This window comes from Cephus cinctus, unplaced genomic scaffold (genome assembly GCF_000341935.2).
Source record: "Cephus cinctus unplaced genomic scaffold, Ccin1 Ccin1_scaffold0132, whole genome shotgun sequence".
NCBI lineage: Eukaryota > Metazoa > Arthropoda > Insecta > Hymenoptera > Cephidae > Cephus > Cephus cinctus.
This window is the reverse complement of record NW_014332865.1, coordinates 461,839-478,018: the sequence shown is the minus strand read 5'-3', so window position 1 is coordinate 478,018 and position 16,180 is coordinate 461,839. Positions and strand designations below refer to the sequence as shown.

The 16,180-nt window shown below is 40.9% G+C and overlaps 2 protein-coding genes across 9 annotated transcripts in view; both read right to left on the bottom strand.

The window, feature by feature from the left end:
- Positions 1 to 11,564, bottom strand: part of LOC107263087 (max dimerization protein 1) — a 123,893-nt gene extending 112,329 nt beyond the window's left edge. For 2 of the 6 annotated variants that reach the window (XM_025080477.1, XM_015729923.2), the window contains exons 1-4: positions 7,922 to 8,075; positions 5,554 to 6,363; positions 3,673 to 3,766; positions 2,746 to 2,775 (exon numbers count right to left, since the gene is read on the bottom strand). In XM_025080477.1, the coding sequence (XP_024936245.1) occupies positions 2,746 to 2,775; positions 3,673 to 3,766; positions 5,554 to 5,680 (251 nt within the window). In that variant the 5' untranslated portion in view covers positions 5,681 to 6,363; positions 7,922 to 8,075. Of the gene's footprint in view, positions 1 to 2,745; positions 2,776 to 3,672; positions 3,767 to 5,553; positions 6,364 to 6,811; positions 7,876 to 7,917; positions 8,076 to 9,778; positions 9,952 to 10,041; positions 10,210 to 10,277; positions 10,412 to 10,552; positions 11,181 to 11,249 lie in introns of those variants that run through there. The other 4 variants (XM_025080473.1, XM_025080475.1, XM_025080476.1 and 1 more) reach the window with 4 other exon arrangements.
- Positions 11,565 to 11,680: 116 nt separating this feature from the next.
- LOC107263081 (protein FAM160B1) overlaps positions 11,681 to 16,180 on the bottom strand; it is a 6,722-nt gene continuing 2,222 nt past the window's right edge. Inside the window, exons 1-6 of one of the 3 annotated variants that reach the window (XM_015729915.2) lie at positions 15,085 to 15,576; positions 13,683 to 14,792; positions 13,144 to 13,594; positions 12,716 to 13,079; positions 12,135 to 12,635; positions 11,681 to 12,046 (exon numbers count right to left, since the gene is read on the bottom strand). In XM_015729915.2, coding sequence (XP_015585401.1) covers positions 11,947 to 12,046; positions 12,135 to 12,635; positions 12,716 to 13,079; positions 13,144 to 13,594; positions 13,683 to 14,738 — 2,472 coding nt within the window. In that variant the 5' untranslated portion in view covers positions 14,739 to 14,792; positions 15,085 to 15,576 and the 3' untranslated portion in view covers positions 11,681 to 11,946. Of the gene's footprint in view, positions 12,047 to 12,134; positions 12,636 to 12,715; positions 13,080 to 13,143; positions 13,595 to 13,682; positions 14,793 to 15,084; positions 15,577 to 16,180 lie in introns of those variants that run through there. The other 2 variants (XM_015729912.2, XM_015729913.1) reach the window with 2 other exon arrangements.

Here is a 16,180-nt window from a genome sequence, read left to right as displayed (position 1 = left end):
GAGGGGAGGGGCTTCTTATCGGAACGGCTAGCGGGGAACGAAGGGTCCAATGGAAAATGAGGACAGCAAGGACAAAGGGAAACGGCAGGATAAGAAGACTCGTGGGACGAACGTGGTCCTCTCGTCGCGCAGGAGATTCTACTCTCTCATCTGCTTAAGGGCAGGTCGATATATGTATTTGTATATTCAGATATACATATATACGTGAAAGAAAGAAAGATACGAGGAAAGTCCCTAGCGGTAGTGAAAGACAAAAAATAAAAACGAGTAAAGGGACACAGCGCAGAACGTAAGGTAAATCCCGATTGCGCGTGTAGAAAATGTGCGCGACTGAGAAAGGAGTCCTAACTCGTGGGATATCGAGTCAGGATCTCCTCGAATATCCTCAGCGGGATTCGACTTTCTTTATTCGAGTACGTGCGCCGAGTTCCTCGCGGCCCGTGACTCCGATCGGTCGTCGCGATATGGAAAATCGTGAGCGCGGGGCCTCCTTTTCAAAATGGCCTCCCGGCTCACGTGCTGCGGATAGTCGCAGGCCCGGGCTGTGGATCCGTCGTTGCGCGCGATGCGTCGGACGCACGCGAACAGCGAGAAACAAGACAAGGAGAGAGATTGAGAAACTACAGAGCGCGAGTGCCACGAGCGAACGATTTTCGAAACAGGAACGTAAGGGCTCATTCGGACCGAAAGCAGCGGGAAGCGGGAAGCGGGAAGCGGGCACCGGAATCTTGGCCGCGAAACTACACTTTCTGCCTTATTACATTAGGCAACCGCATGAAAGCATTAAGAAATAAGTTATTTGCCTTAATTACGTACATAGAGCCAAGTATACTACATTGAAAATAATAATACATCTTTTTTTTTAAAACATGACTTCATTACTAAGCAGATTCCAATGCTTGGACTGCGATTTTGGAAATTCGATCAACGTTCAACTTTCCGTAGCAGCGACATAGCAAAAAGATTATGGCAACCCTACCTCACGTCATAATTCATGTTTGAAATAAATTTTGAATTCGGCATCAGACGAAATGTGTATAGCCCGTGGTGTAGCCTGGTTGTATGTTACATGCATGTAGTCTCCCTTGTTACAATTTAACATCACGGCCAATCACAATATGCCTATGCGTATGTACGTTGGAAAGAGGTACCACTCTGTTCTAAAGTTTCGAGCTGCTCGCTGCTCGCTTCTCGCTTCTCGGTTCCCGCTGCTTTCGGTCTGCACGAGCCCTAAGGAGCGCGCTCGACGAGTCTCCGAGCGAAAGGGAGCACAGGTGCTTCGAAAATTGGGAAAATACTGCAGACGGCTCCCCGACGGGGGAGGAAACGAATAGACAGATGGAAGGGACGATACGGTGAAGTTACAGTGAGAAATACTCGACTGACCGCCGTTATCTGTGTGATCGACGCCATCCTGAAACTCTGTGCGTAACGTCCAAACTTGAATATTCCTGTGGAAGCGAACCGTACGTACGTAGCGTAGGTAACGACCAGTTCCCGGCACTGCGTATGCACGTGAGTACCAACTTCACGGAGTCAAAAATAGCCGGCATGCCGAGATCCGCGTTACACGCTGCGAGACTCGAACGCCGTACGTAAATACTCTGGATACACTCTGATATATGCTGTTTTATATATTGTATATACGGCCATAAGGGCAATATAGATATTCACATATATAAGCATCGTATATAAAGTAATACACAGAATATATATATATATATACATATGTATATACACATATGAACAGATATACAGATATACAGATATGTAATAAGCCAAAGGCATCAGCCCACGTTGCATCCACGTTGCGTTTGGCTTACGTAAGTGGCCGAGTGACCAGTAACGGGTGTCCCGTGAGTCTCGTTCCCTGAACGAAACATCAGAACGCAATAGGGAGACACGCGAGGTCCCTAATAAAAATGAAACAAAGCGGCATTTGGCTAGTTAAAGGGAGAAAGGGAAATCAATAAAGACCCCGAGACGCGAAGGTCTTTCCCCATAGTCCCAAGTTCAGACTGTTACCGCCATTTCTTTGCCTCTATTATTTTTATTACTCTTTCCTTTCCGGTCTTTCTTTCCCCGTGGAACAGATCCGGTCCTTCCCGAGTATCCAGAACCTTTGTTCCGTTCCGTTTCGTTCCGTTCCGTTTCGTTCCGCTTGTTGCTAGCACAAATCCCCCTTGAAGCTTCCTCGTAGCCGAAGGACTCGACCCCCATTAGTAATGCGTGTTACGTGCCAATTAATAGGTACCGCTTCTATCTGCTATGTTAGTATCCTCTGACGTGTATTATATACATGCTTCATTCGTGAATACGTTAAAGCTTGTCGACGGGAATAAGGTTAAGACGGAATATCCGACCGTTGTAGAGCAGCCTTTAGTTCCTGCTGAATATGACTGTTTAAAGCCCTATGGCGGTTACGGTGTTGAGGCCGCGAGGGGAAGGTGGAGAGGGGCTGAGTGGTGGGGGCTGGAGGACCAAAGGAATTTAGAAGAGGAACGACGGGGAGTGGAAAGAAGCGGAGAGACTCGCCCAATTCTCGCGTGTATCGAGCTGTAAAAGAGAATATAACGTGGAAAGGATTGGAACGAGGGAGCGAAGAAGCAGAAGGAAGATAAAGAGGAAAGACTGATTGTTTAAGTAACGCGACACGAAGAACGACGCGTTACGGTTCAACGTCGTGTTACCCTATCGTCATTATTTATCCATTGTTATTTTTGTGTCTCGATAATATGGACTCACCTATTTTTCTCCAGCTCGTTATGGGTAGTCCTGAAAAATTAGAGAGGGAACACATTAATATACGAGCCGCCGCCAACTTTCTACGATCTTAAGTGAATAACCGCCGAGGGAGTATATATCAAGGGAAGTCAAAGGGGAAATAAGGAAAAAAAAAAAAAATAAGGCGCAATAACGTTGAATAATAAATAGAGTACACTGATGAGTTTTCTTCCGTAGTAATGAGAACAAAGTAATAGGTACGCGGAAGCAAATTAAAAGTGACAAAATAAATTGATTAACGGCATCCTACTATGAGCAGCTAAAAGTCCTTGCGTCAAAATGAATGTAATACTGGCCGAAAGTATAAGCGCCGAGCGTTCGATTACCGAAACGAGCTGCACTGGCGTCAAGGACCTGACGCGGCGAACACGATTTCGAAAGTAAAAATAATTGTACGTTGCGAAAGAGTAACCGGAGATATTGCCGACGCATTGCCGTTCCCTCCCATTATGCACGTAGCCACAATGCGACAATAGGCGGATTTCGCCGTGCGCTTCCCGTGTGGGAGACAGAGATAAGTAAAAGGGAAATAAAAAGGAAATAAAAAAGAAAATCGGCTAACAAAGGAAGACAGGAAGAGGAATCTCTGAAGGTGAATGAGAGAGCCAAGGAAATTGGATATTAGATCGGACAATTTACTACGAGTCGTTTCTTTTCGGCCGCCTGAAAAAGATGGAGGTTAGGTGTGTCTCCCTGGGTATGTATACACGTAGCATCTGTAGTTATATCGCGTAGCTATAGGAACAGCAGCTACGAGAAATCGGATACAGTCCTGGCAAAGAGAACGCGAAAGGCGAGAGTGAAAAATCGTTTTGAGATATTCAAAATTCAAATTGTAAATCGTGCAGGATAGGAGGGAAACAAATAAACAAATAAAGATAAGCGCACCTGCTGCCCTGGGATTTTTTCGTCTTTGGCCTCTTGATGACCGTCCGCAGATCGTCGGGTATCGGCATGGACGAAGCATAGCCATGTTCAGCTTCTGAAAGTAAAAGAGACAGTTGGCCAATTAAAAGTTGCGCATCTACTTGTTTTCAAAAGTATCGAACAATCTCCATAGCCGTCACAACACCCATAACTATTATGTTTGGAAGTACTTGGGTCGACGTGACTTTTTACCAAAGGTCGTGCATGTTTGTGAATTTTCCCCGTATGGACGCGACTCTGTACGTGGAGATTACGTGTACGTACACGTGGTGAACGCACGTGTAGGTAGGGTCTTTATCGCATTGCACGCGTAACAAAGGAATTAGATATATATATATATATATATATATATATATATATTTATAAACTCTAAATAAATAAGTATATCTAAAAAAAAAGTTAACCAAGAGACAAAGAAAGGTAGCCCACATCGAACAACTAAATTGTACCGATTGCGAGCGCTCGCTAAATTCCAATTGAAAGCCACTGCTTACAGAACGATGGTTCGACTCGCGCGGGCGATAAACGCTCGAACTTCACGTAGCAACGTATATCGAGAAAATAAGCTGTATTCGGTAACGTAGCTGCGCCTCGACAATCTCACGAGTCACGGTCAGCACGAAGGTGAAAATCATTAATTTCCTCATAGAGGAAAAGGCAGACGATTGCGGAGTTCAGTTTCACGAGAATCGTCGTCACGAGAGAATTGACGGGACATCGCGTTCGAGTTCGAAGACGTCAGAAGTAAGGGGACATTGTCGTTGAACAAAGAAAAAACGTGGAAGGACTCGACATATCGAACATGTTACAACGCTAAGGAAAGCAAAGCAAAAAAACACCTTAGTCATTTCATAACGGGATTTCGGGGAATTTCACCGTGGACGCATCATATAGCCGCACGTAATAGAGTTCACAAAAAAAAAAGGGAACGTGCTCCGTCGCACGTTCGCGAGCTACTCAATATATAGATATACAGTATACATGCAGAAGTACGCCAGTTAAGTTGATAGTTCAGTTAAGTTCAAAATACGAAAACGAATTCATGAGTTTTAAGGAAATCGTTGTACGCACGAAGAACAAAGCCAAAGAGAACAGGCTTTTCACGTGTAGACACATATGTAATTGCTACATTTTTATATAAAGAATACGTAGACAAGTATATCGTACTGTTATTTTATAATTGTTTTTTTTATCGGTTTTGAAAAAAATACCAATAGACAAAACAAAGCAAATGGAGTTGGAAATGTCGAAGGCAACAAGAGGAAAACGTCGCAGGTCATCGTCACGTATAATATTCACACATGTATACGCATATTTAACGCGACACGACACACTGATAAGTGGAATGAGATCATTCGGAGGTTCGCGACGGGAACGGAGAGGGGCCTGAACCACGTAACAATAAAACGACGGTCGCGCAAATAGGGACACGTTACCATCCACGCGTACCTACATCCAAGCGAATATAATGTATACGCAAAGCTCCGAAGAAGATGGGGACGGCACGCTTGGTTCCTGGTGTACGCCTTTAAAAGTCACGTCGTACTGTTTACGAATAATATCTAGGGATGTGGGAGGAAAACAAAATACAAAAGCACGACTGGTCTTTTCTTGGGTCAGACGGACAAGAGATTTCTTATTTTAGGTTTTAGATTACGTAATGACCGCAACGTTAAGCAGGAAGGATATGGAACTTTATCAGGATCCTGCAGGCAGTGTACGCAATAAGTATACGCAGAGAGAAATGGGGGAGGGAGGGAGCACTGCACACCCGATATGACGCAGACTTATCATGAAAAAAATATGGTTATCAATATGCAACGCCGTTGCTGTGACACTTACCCCTTTCCCTTCGTTCAATGTACTCGGCGGCCTGCAGGAGGGCAGCAATGCTCATATTTTCCTGATTTGGTGTAATTTTCGTGTCGTTTAGTGCTCCTTGAAAGCGCGAAACGATCCGGCACTGCATGCGCAACGGTACGTCTTCATTCCCAGGACGTAACCACTCTCAATCGGTCCCGTCAAAAACGTGACGAATTATTGACACGGAAATTAATACGCGCAATATAAGGAGCCGATGATGATAAAAACACTGTTGGAAACGCGAGCACTGTAGCACTTACGGATGGCGGATACTGGTTACTGATCCAGCTCGTGCGAGACAGAGGACGGGCACAGAAAAATTGAAACAAGCGGAAGCCAACTTCGGGCAAAGACAAGGTAAGAGGAAGAAGAAGAAAAAGAGGACTCGTAAAATCGCACACGATTAACAAGGCCCGTCTTCTTTACTTTCTTTTTTTGTTATATTTCTTCTCTTCCTTCTTTGCTTCACTTCTACCCTCCTTCAGACGATTCTCACAATCTTTCTTCTTTCCCTTCCTTTTTCCTTCTTCGTTCTTACTTTCACTTCCTTACTCTTCTTGCCACTCGTCACTGTGCACTACTTTCATCTGCTTTCTATCTCTGTCCATTTAGCGTGTCGCGTTCCTCTTCCTCACGCTCTATCTCTTGTCACTCATTTTTTAGGTTTCTCTTGGTTTCTCAACTTCTCATGTCCTTCCACCACGTGCGTCAAAACTTCTCAAGTCTGGTATTACGAACACGCGTACACTAAACGCGACGAAACTACAGTCGAAGCAATACTGCTACTCCCTATCGACAGAAAAAAAAGGAAAGCGTTTTTGGTGGTACGATATGAGGATTTAAAGGGACGCTCGTAGTACGCGTGACTCCTGACAAAAGGCAGGAAAAAGTACAGAAACTATATGAAATCAATCAAGCACTGATCGTCGTTGGTAGGTTCCGTCAAAAATAAACAACAGTTTAGTTTCGCTTAGTCGCGTCTCTTTCCTGCCCTTTGTATTTGCTGCACAAGAAAGTCACTTGTGAAATATTAAATTATGGTAACACGTCAACAAGGGGAGTAGTGCGTGTCACACGAGTGTCTTGTACCTGCGTGAAAGCACAATGAAAATGACAAACCCGCGCGATATCCTAACACATAAGGGATATAAATGTATAATTAATTGTGAGAAGTGAGAAAACAATCGTCCGTAACTTGTATCTTCCACGAAATCCTTTAAAATATTTCACTAGTCACCTCTCTCTACCTCCTCATAACAAATCGACGGATATTTCCTCTCGGGTTCTCTAGTAGAGAAACGCGTCTGGCCATCACTGCCCGCGAGCACGCGCTACGGACTGACGGCGGCAATTGCGAGCAGCGTCGTCATGACACCGTGCTGCTCTCTTTGTCCCCATCTAGGACCGTAGGAGGAGACGGTGCGCACTATTTCTCACGTTGCAAATTGGCGTTGTCCCGGTAATTACAAAACTCGTTCGTTATGTTCTACCTGATGAAAGAAAGACTCTTGAGACAGCGAGTGAATAGAAAAAAGAAAACAACCCGACCGTTCTTACGTCAAGCTCGCGTCATACGCGCGTGACCATCATCACCGAGTACACTCTACTCTCTCCTTCCTTCGCTTTTATAATTCCCTCGAGTAGAATCAATTGAAAAAACGTCACTGTATAACAGGTACTCTTTTCCACTCAGTCTTCACGTTCTTCCTGACTAAAAATAAATTGAGTCCAAATTCTAAGCACACTCAAGAACACGCGCACGTCCCTGCACGTATCCTCTTTTTACGCCTACCCCTCGCCAGGAAGTAATACTGTGTGCTAGTGAAGTTACGTCGCGGCGAGCGTGTATATGTCAGACTAGTATAGAAGAGATAGAGAGAGAGAGAGAGGATAGAAGAAAAGAGAGATAGAGGACTCCCGAGAAGCGGGCAGCAGCCTGACAGCTAGCAGGCAGATCGAGATGGTGGGATAGAATACGTGGCCCTGTAAATCCTGTACTGTTTATGTCGAAACGAATTTGTTGTGAATAAATATATAGTGCGTCCTGTCAGAATTTTACAGCGTGTGTTTTCTTATCGTAGCAAAGACAGTGAGAATAAGGTTGACCGAAGATTTTGTTTTAGACTTATGCACTCGTCTGCATGGAACCGTGCGATTTTTTATTTTTAATGATTATCTATAATGAAAGCCAATTTGAATGACGTGTACATTGGGAGTAGCGAGAGAAACATTGGTGGAAGAAACAAATTTAAAAACTAGCACTGGTACAGGACACGGGACACAAGGGGCGCGCACGCACGATGCACCGTGCACTATGTAGGTAAATACAACCAGAATAACAACCGACCATCACCATCACCACCACCACCACCACCGACGACGACGACGACGACCTGCCGACGAGCCGACGACGACGAGCCGACGAACAAGCGACAGCCTGACACCTCCGCACTTCGCGAGCACTCTCACGCATTTATCGATGTCAAACGTCTCTGCATCGTAGAAGCACCAGGCGTCGTCTCTTATACGCCACCCGATTGGTAGGACAGTGCGCGAGTGCACTCGCGCGGCCAATCCGCGACCTCGACACAGTACCACTATACTGAGGTACGTACCGCACCGTACTGGTGGCGAGTCGCTGTGTCACGTGAATCTCATGCCCGAAAACAAAACAAACAGCTGGTTACCCGTTCGCGTCGGTTTAGTGGCTAGCAACCCTTTAGACCCTATGCTTTTATAAATGAAACAAGTACTTCGACCCTGAATTAAACTGTATGGGTTACCAAACGTTTTACTGACACCATCAATTCTATTTTCGAGAAATATTTATAAACTCGTGATTGTGATCATAGAAGTGCGTCGACATATACTGAAATCTGTCATGCTAGCATTTTCTTTTAAGATTAGGTAAAATCTTCCGTTATTATCTATTTTATGTTAATCTTGTTGCGTCAAATAGAAAATGATATATCTTGAGATTAAAGTATGAAAGATAATGAATTTTTAAAGTTCCTATCAATTTGGAAGGATTTCCTTAATAATGATTACGTTTGATTGATATTATTTAATGGTATGTCTTTACCATCTGCTAACTTGTATGTTGCTATGCAATATAATTACGTGGCCGTGTATTTAAATATACTTCAAAAAGATAGGTCAATGACTTTACATATGTATGTATGTATGTATAGTATAGTATACGTATATATGTATACGCACCTTCAGGTGGCCTTTATTGGTTGGAATTTTAGATGATAAAATCCTTACGTAAACCATGTATCGTCGATCGTTTGCCTTTTGTTTACAGGTAGGGAAGGAATTTAAATGCGTGTGCTTTAAAGTTGTTTTGTGCGAAATATTTTACGAGGCAACTTTAATCCACTGCTGCTGCTGCTCTATATACTTATCTTAATTTGGTAGACAACGGGAGGAATTGCATTTCATTTTACTCCCGTAGGTGCAGTTCGCGAAAAGACGAAAGTAGAATAGAAAATTACCGACGGAGCTACTGTGAATGGTAGCCGCGAAATGAAGTAGTTTCAAATCCATGGGCAAAGGGGATACGCGCGTGTTACGTAGAGAAGCTTCCTCGAAAATTCAATCTCGTGGAAAGGACTTCGGGAAGAGCGGTGCACTCTCGGTACTCGAGACAGAATTGTATATTATCTTGTGGATACACTAGGGGTAGGGGTATTGAGTTTCTCCACTCCAACTTTGGAGTTAACTTTCTTACTGGAAAGTCTTACGGAATGATGCTAGTAGAATCCAGAAAAATTTCAATTGAGACGCCATCTTTGTGTACGGTAAAAATGCACTTGCTTTTATAAGAGTGAGAAATTGTTTATGACACATAAAATGTAATATGCTCTGACTTTAAGTCAAATTATAAAATCTTACTTAGTGACTGGAATATTAAAATTATATGAGGTGATTATTTAATATCAGTTATTAGTATTGGAAAAGAAATTCTGCAATTATTTTAAATTATTTGTGTATTGAAAGATGATTGTGATTAAATTTGCCTAATGGTTTTTATCATCGTATTTATCATCGTCTCGTACACAGAATGTTATTTTGAATTTTGAGCATGGGATCATAGAAGTATAGTGATATGATTGTCCGAAATTCGTTTATTGCTTATTACGTTAATATTTCACGTATTATATTGAAATTGGTCAGATTTTGAATGTTGTTTAGGGTTTACCTTATCAGAGCCTCCGTTTATCAGAGTTATGTCTCACAATGCATCTACATGTAGAATCCACTCGGTACTGAGCGTATATGTAAGACCTTGAGCGCTCCTAACAGAATATCATCCAACGCTTTTAACAGATATAATCTCGCCGTCATTGCTGGCACTTGGTGATTGCCCCCTTCCTGTATGATTTCATTGATTTTACTGATTAAAATCTCAGACGTACGTTATTTTATAATATTCATTTATATTATTTATTAATGTAATCTTACCGTTAAAACACGGATCCTGCGATAATACGCACTAAATTTTTGACAAAGTCGACCTAGAAAGTGACATAAGGTTTGCGGATATAACTCGAAATCTGGCTCGTATCGTATACAACTTCTTATCATATCAGGATACCCGATAATAAAATTGTAAACGAGTTCCCACTCCTCCTACAAAAAAAGAAATGCTTCTTTAAATTATTCAAAGTTCTTTTTTCTCACTCTTCTTGATACTTTACCTCTTGATTCAAACTAGAAAAGTCAACGTTGTTTATATCCGTTAACTTAGGATACCTACCAGCTGCCTGCATAGTAATATATTTTTTCCAAATAGCTGATATTCTTGCTAAATTGTAAAAAATGAATGATACTCCTACAATAATAATTTATCATGACTTAGTAGCATATATATTTTTATGTGCATGGTACATTATGAACTTCACGTGGAAGTCTTATATTTTCAGTTAAATAGAAAAACGTGTCAAAAGATGTCATCGATATACTGAATATTTACCTTTCGTATTTGAAACACTTCTGTCAGAACTTGTATTTGATTTAATGAAAACTGTACGACTGGGTTTCACAGCCAATAATTCAAACACAATTTCAGCTTGCGCAAGACATGAATTAATGTCGTCAACTGAGTTAATTTCTTCATTTATAGTCGAACACTTTTGTTTAAATGACTCTGAAAGCTTTATCTTTTTTTCTTTCAAATACAATTCCCATGTCAGTTTGATCTCCTTTGCATTTGCTTCTGAATTTTTTACAACACCACATACATATCTGTTGTAACTGTCTTCAGTTTTACTCTGGGACTTACTGGTTATAATATATTTATTATTGCTTGTCTCAGATATTTTACAGCCTTGGAGTTTCATAAGGTTTTCAGCTACATCTCTGATTAAACACAATCTTACGTTTGTAAGATCAGACTCTTTGTCGGTTTCAACTTTTAAGCTAAAACTTTTATCCGAATATTGATTCTTAAAGATGTCAACATTATTACTGACAAACATTGTTATCGCAGTAGAAATTGCATGCGACCTGTTTAAAAATACACAGACTCTTTCCTTTTGTAATGTGCACTTTTCAATTCTTAAATGCCATATAGCACTAGCTGCTACTAATTCTCTGAACACCTAAAACAGACGAATATTGGAATATTAAGTTATTATAGGTTACCGCAAGTCATTTTACACAATCCTTACAGTTTCAGCTATTTCTTCATTTGTGCCTCTTTGAAATGTTTGTCCTCGACTATGTAGAAGATACTCCAAAATACTTGTGCATTTTGAATAAATTGAAGCTTCAATAGTAAAAAAGTTTTTCCATGCTTGGAGGTTGGTTAGGAAACATAATTCTCCGTTTACTGATAAATTCTCGCTATTTATTTTAATTACTGTCGCATTTACATTAATTGTACCTGTCAATAATTCAAAGACATGATTTGCTAATGTACATATACCGAAAGTATTTGAATTCTCCATTCTACGCTCCCTAACCACATCACACTTGACTACAGTACTACCCTTTAAAAAAAGTGCTTATATAGCGTAAATCCTACAAACTCAATACCCAACAAACATTTGGGTCTTCTGTATCAAATACGAAGGTAATAGAAAAAAAAAAAGAATACTCATATTCAGTAATCGTTTATTCAAACAGAAAATAAAATGTGCGACTAAGCTGCTCTAAAATTTCAGTTTATTCCCGCTCATTATATGTATATGCCTATCGTAGAAACAGTGCGTGGGTGTATCTTACAATATAATCACCAAACAAACGAAAAGAAAAAGGAAGTAAGATCCCTTCCTTAAATTATTTACGTGTTACCAATTATTTACTAAGGCCGTCTTTCTTAATGTGTCAATTTCTAGAATTACGTATTTTCACTAATCAGAAACTTTACATGGATCGATGATATTTGACGTAAGCTATTGCCGCGAGCTCCTTACAAAATTCTTCCGTAATAATAACGCTGTCGTAAAGAATATTTTCCTTCACCCTGCAACAGTATGAGAGCAAAAACTTGTTTTATTACAAATAAAACCAATAAAAGACTGTCGAAACTGATCCTTCCAAAAAACACTTACGGTTCCTGAGAACAATTCTCTAGCAATCTCTGTCGTGTACTCCTCAGTATATGCTTGTAATCTTGAGTCTTTGGTACGTCAGAGACCAGTTGCTTAACGACCCTTTGTAGACAGGCAAATAAACTTTTAGTACCAGGTGCCAAAGGCAAAAGAGGATTCAGTAAAAATTCATGTAGATACGGATGAGGCAAAAGAGCCAATCTTGATATAACAACAGTTAGCTGCAAGTTAATCTCATATCTCTGGTTGGGAATGTTACTGACTTTATCCAATATCATGGTTAAAAATGGACCCATGTAAAATCTAGCCGAACAGTGATCAGCTTCTGGTCTGGAATCAGAACTGGCAGAATCGTCAATGGTTACAGCCTCCAGTGGCCATGCGAGTAAAGCGCAATCAGTCAGCACAGTCGAATATTGTTTTTCCCAGTCTGCCATATATCTCTCATAATTATTTACATCAGAGTCTGTCTGCAGCTGTCGTGGCACCAAGGATAAGAAACTGCAGGAAAAATTATGAAAGTTTTATGAGGACGTACCACTCTGGTGCTATACTTACCAATAACGCTCGTTTATATTTACCAATTAATGATTCGATGGATATTAGTTGGTGCTAAAGTTCTACTGTGGTTTTGCTCCCGTGATAAATCTACTGTTCCCTTTTTTTCCCTCTCACGTTCATCCTCTTCGTCACTCCAAGATGCTATTGCACTGTCGGCAGCACTGTTGTCATAATATCCACGTGTTATCAGGTACGTCAAGACTAGACAATGTAGTATATGCTCATTCCGTTTCTCTATCATCTCTTCAAATAGTTTTAATGTCTCCAAGGTGAGGTCATTGCTCTCGGTGCAGCAATTGTCTATTAATCTGTGCAAAATCGGTGTAGTCCAGACATTTGGCAGTTCAGGGTCTCTGTGTTGTCCTACCAGCCAGTGACTGATTTCTAAAATAAATTAACTACAAGTTTTTCTTTGATCTTTTTCAAGCAATATTCAAGAACTGCTTACCTGTACTTAAGAGTGGTGATGAAATTTCCTTCAGGCACTTTGTTAATAAAGCTGTGATCAATACTACATGATGATCAACCAGTGCTGGTGTTATGACTTTATCAAAAAATGATACTGTGATAGTTTTAGCTATTGCTTCTCCTACTTCCAAATGAGCTTCTCGTATAAGCTGATCGCAGTAATCTAACCACATGAAGAATGCAGCCACTTGTCTGCATCCAGGAAATTTGTTGTCATTTGTCCACATTGGTGAATCTAAGCCCCAAGTAACGTCAACTTCATCGACATCATTTGGATCCACATGAGCGGGAATTGAGTTGTACAATGCTTCTAAGCGTTTAGATAAAACTGTAGGCAAATCACTTCGTGAAACAGCATGTGCAAACGCAGAGTCATCTAATGATGCCAAAACCATGATTCCCTCGCATGCTCTTACTCGCACTGTGTTGTCCTGAAATAGAAATGAGTAAATTCATCTTAATAACAACGAAATAAGAAATTTATATACATCATTAGGAATAAGTGCATCAAATACTAACGGCAGTATTTAAGTAGCTTATCAAAGCGTCGACCAGGAAACATTTGGAATTTTCAGTAACTGGTGGTACCTCTAAAAATGTGTGGTTTTTGCTATGCTCTTTCATATATTCCATATTGTTATCTGAAGCAAAGTCAGAATCAATTCGCAAATTTGTAGGATCTTGAAATTTATTTTCTACTTTGTAAGAGGCAGAAGCCATTGACACAGGTACTTGACTAGATGATCCATAATCATTAGTATTGGAGACTACTTGGTTTGTAACTGGGAGTGGGTCTTGTGGTAATTTTTGGGAGACTGGACTTGATGACTCCGATATACTTTCGACATCCTTAAGCGATATCGATCCACTAGACCGTGTTGATGTGTTTCTAGTTGTTTTTGGTATCTTGTCTAATATGTCCTGTGTACTAGTATTTTTATCCGTAGCATATCTTTCAGGTCTATGAGACAACTTTCCTTCACTATCTGTTGCAAACAAATTTGGATTTATCAACATGACTGCTTGGGTATTTAATGGTTCAAACAATGGGTTTGAGTTGTTTCTTTTTCTCGCGGGTACATAGGTGATACGTTGAGCATCTATTTTCTCAGTATCTTCCTTTGGTACACTATTCTCTCTGTGAACAGAGCTGGCATCATTCACAATACGTGTTAGAGGAGGATATTTGCAGACAAGAAAGCATAGTGTTAGAAGGAATTGTATTTCTTCAGCTTCGATAGGGGATGCAAGGTGACCATTGCAAAGCGCTATTAGCCTGTGAACTGGTGCATATACTGATACATGATGTAGCAAAGGATGCTTCGATCTTCCCAGTAATTTTCTAAGAAACGATAGGCAGACCAGTCGCATCCCAGGAGGAGTTTCTGCTCCAGCTAATGTCGCTAGCAGATCTAAAAGTCTATGTTGCAATAAGTACTCCAAACATGGCCCAGGACTGTCTTCCCCTTTTTCCTCTGTCAGTAATATCTCTAGTAGTCTATCCAAATGACGAGGGATACCACTGCTTTCAATAGAAGCTTTACGGTCACTCAAATGATTGACATAAAAGTTCATAAGTTGCTTCCAATGATACGTAAAGTCCTCCAAGGGTGTTGCTGGTGGAGCTATCTGTAACACAAGTAATTGTGTTACATGGACAACTATTCATTCAACCATAATACTACGTACTTCTCTCATTACTGGCCCAAGGATAGTGGAAAGTGGCAGTAAAGCATAAACACATTTAATAAAAAAAAATATGATAGTTTATTGACAAGAGGAAAGTATACATAATTAATTATTCAACATAAGAAAAGCGGTGCCATAAAATTACAATGCGAGTCTTACAGTGAAAGGAAGGAAATAAATAAATAAAACGTTGATAACAACACAATAAGAAAACAAGTCCGCGATTACTGACTTGTACACGAGAATATCACTTTGTACTAAGCATCACATTAATTTTCATCTTCTGATACACAACCAAGAGAGGCACTTAAGAGCCTTCCTCGAGAACAGAAAACGCGCATAAATATAAAAAAATACAGGATAATGAACGAATAACGAATTAAATGAATCACCAAAGAAGTGGAATTTCCCACTCACCACGTCAATGGCATTCTTCAGGGCTACCTGAAGGCCGCTTATCATTTTCAAAACCGAGTCGCGCCCACACGCAATGTTTAATCCAGAACGCGATAGTGCGTTATGACCTTCTTAACAATTCACCGTAAAATTCCAAACCCTCCTGCGCCCCCGCATGATTGTCGATTACGTGTTTTCAATTCCTTACACAGGTGTTGCACCGGTCAGTATAGCGCACGACATTGACAGACTTTACTTCGATATCAGGGACGCCAGAGCGCTCTGCCTTCACCATGCTCACGAAGCAGAGATCAGTAGGGAGATGCACAACGCTACGGTTTTAGGCGATACCAAAAACATGGCGCCAAATCGTAGCGGCGAGTCCGGAAATAGAATTTTGTGATCATCGCCTCTGTCGATAATGTATATCCCGTCGTAGCCGAGCTGAACGTGATCACGAACGGGTAGCCTGGTGGGCAGAGATTCTCCACAACTTACAACTGAATTCCAGAGCAACACTTAGAAAGAGGCCGCTTAGAAAGAGATTTTGGTGATGCATTCGGAAAGTGTTCCCATGTTGCGCGGTAGTGTCTGACTATATTTTCAGCTATACTTGTTTTCGAGTGATCAACCGCAGATTCTGCTGCGTACTAAATGACTTTTCCTCGTCCACGCGAGTCTTCTGGATTTTGCCAATTCCGCGTTTATAGCGCACCGACGAGAGAAGAACACCGTGGACTCTATTAAAATACATATTTATACATATTATATTAATACATATAATACATATTATATTAACATTACAAAAATGGAGGTGCTACACGGATGTCAGCTCCAGCATCGCACTTTTTTAAAATCTCTTGAAAATGATTCAACAATAGGCTTTTTCAATAGTTCTCGAGAAGTTCTACAGTTCCTGATAGGTTTCAACA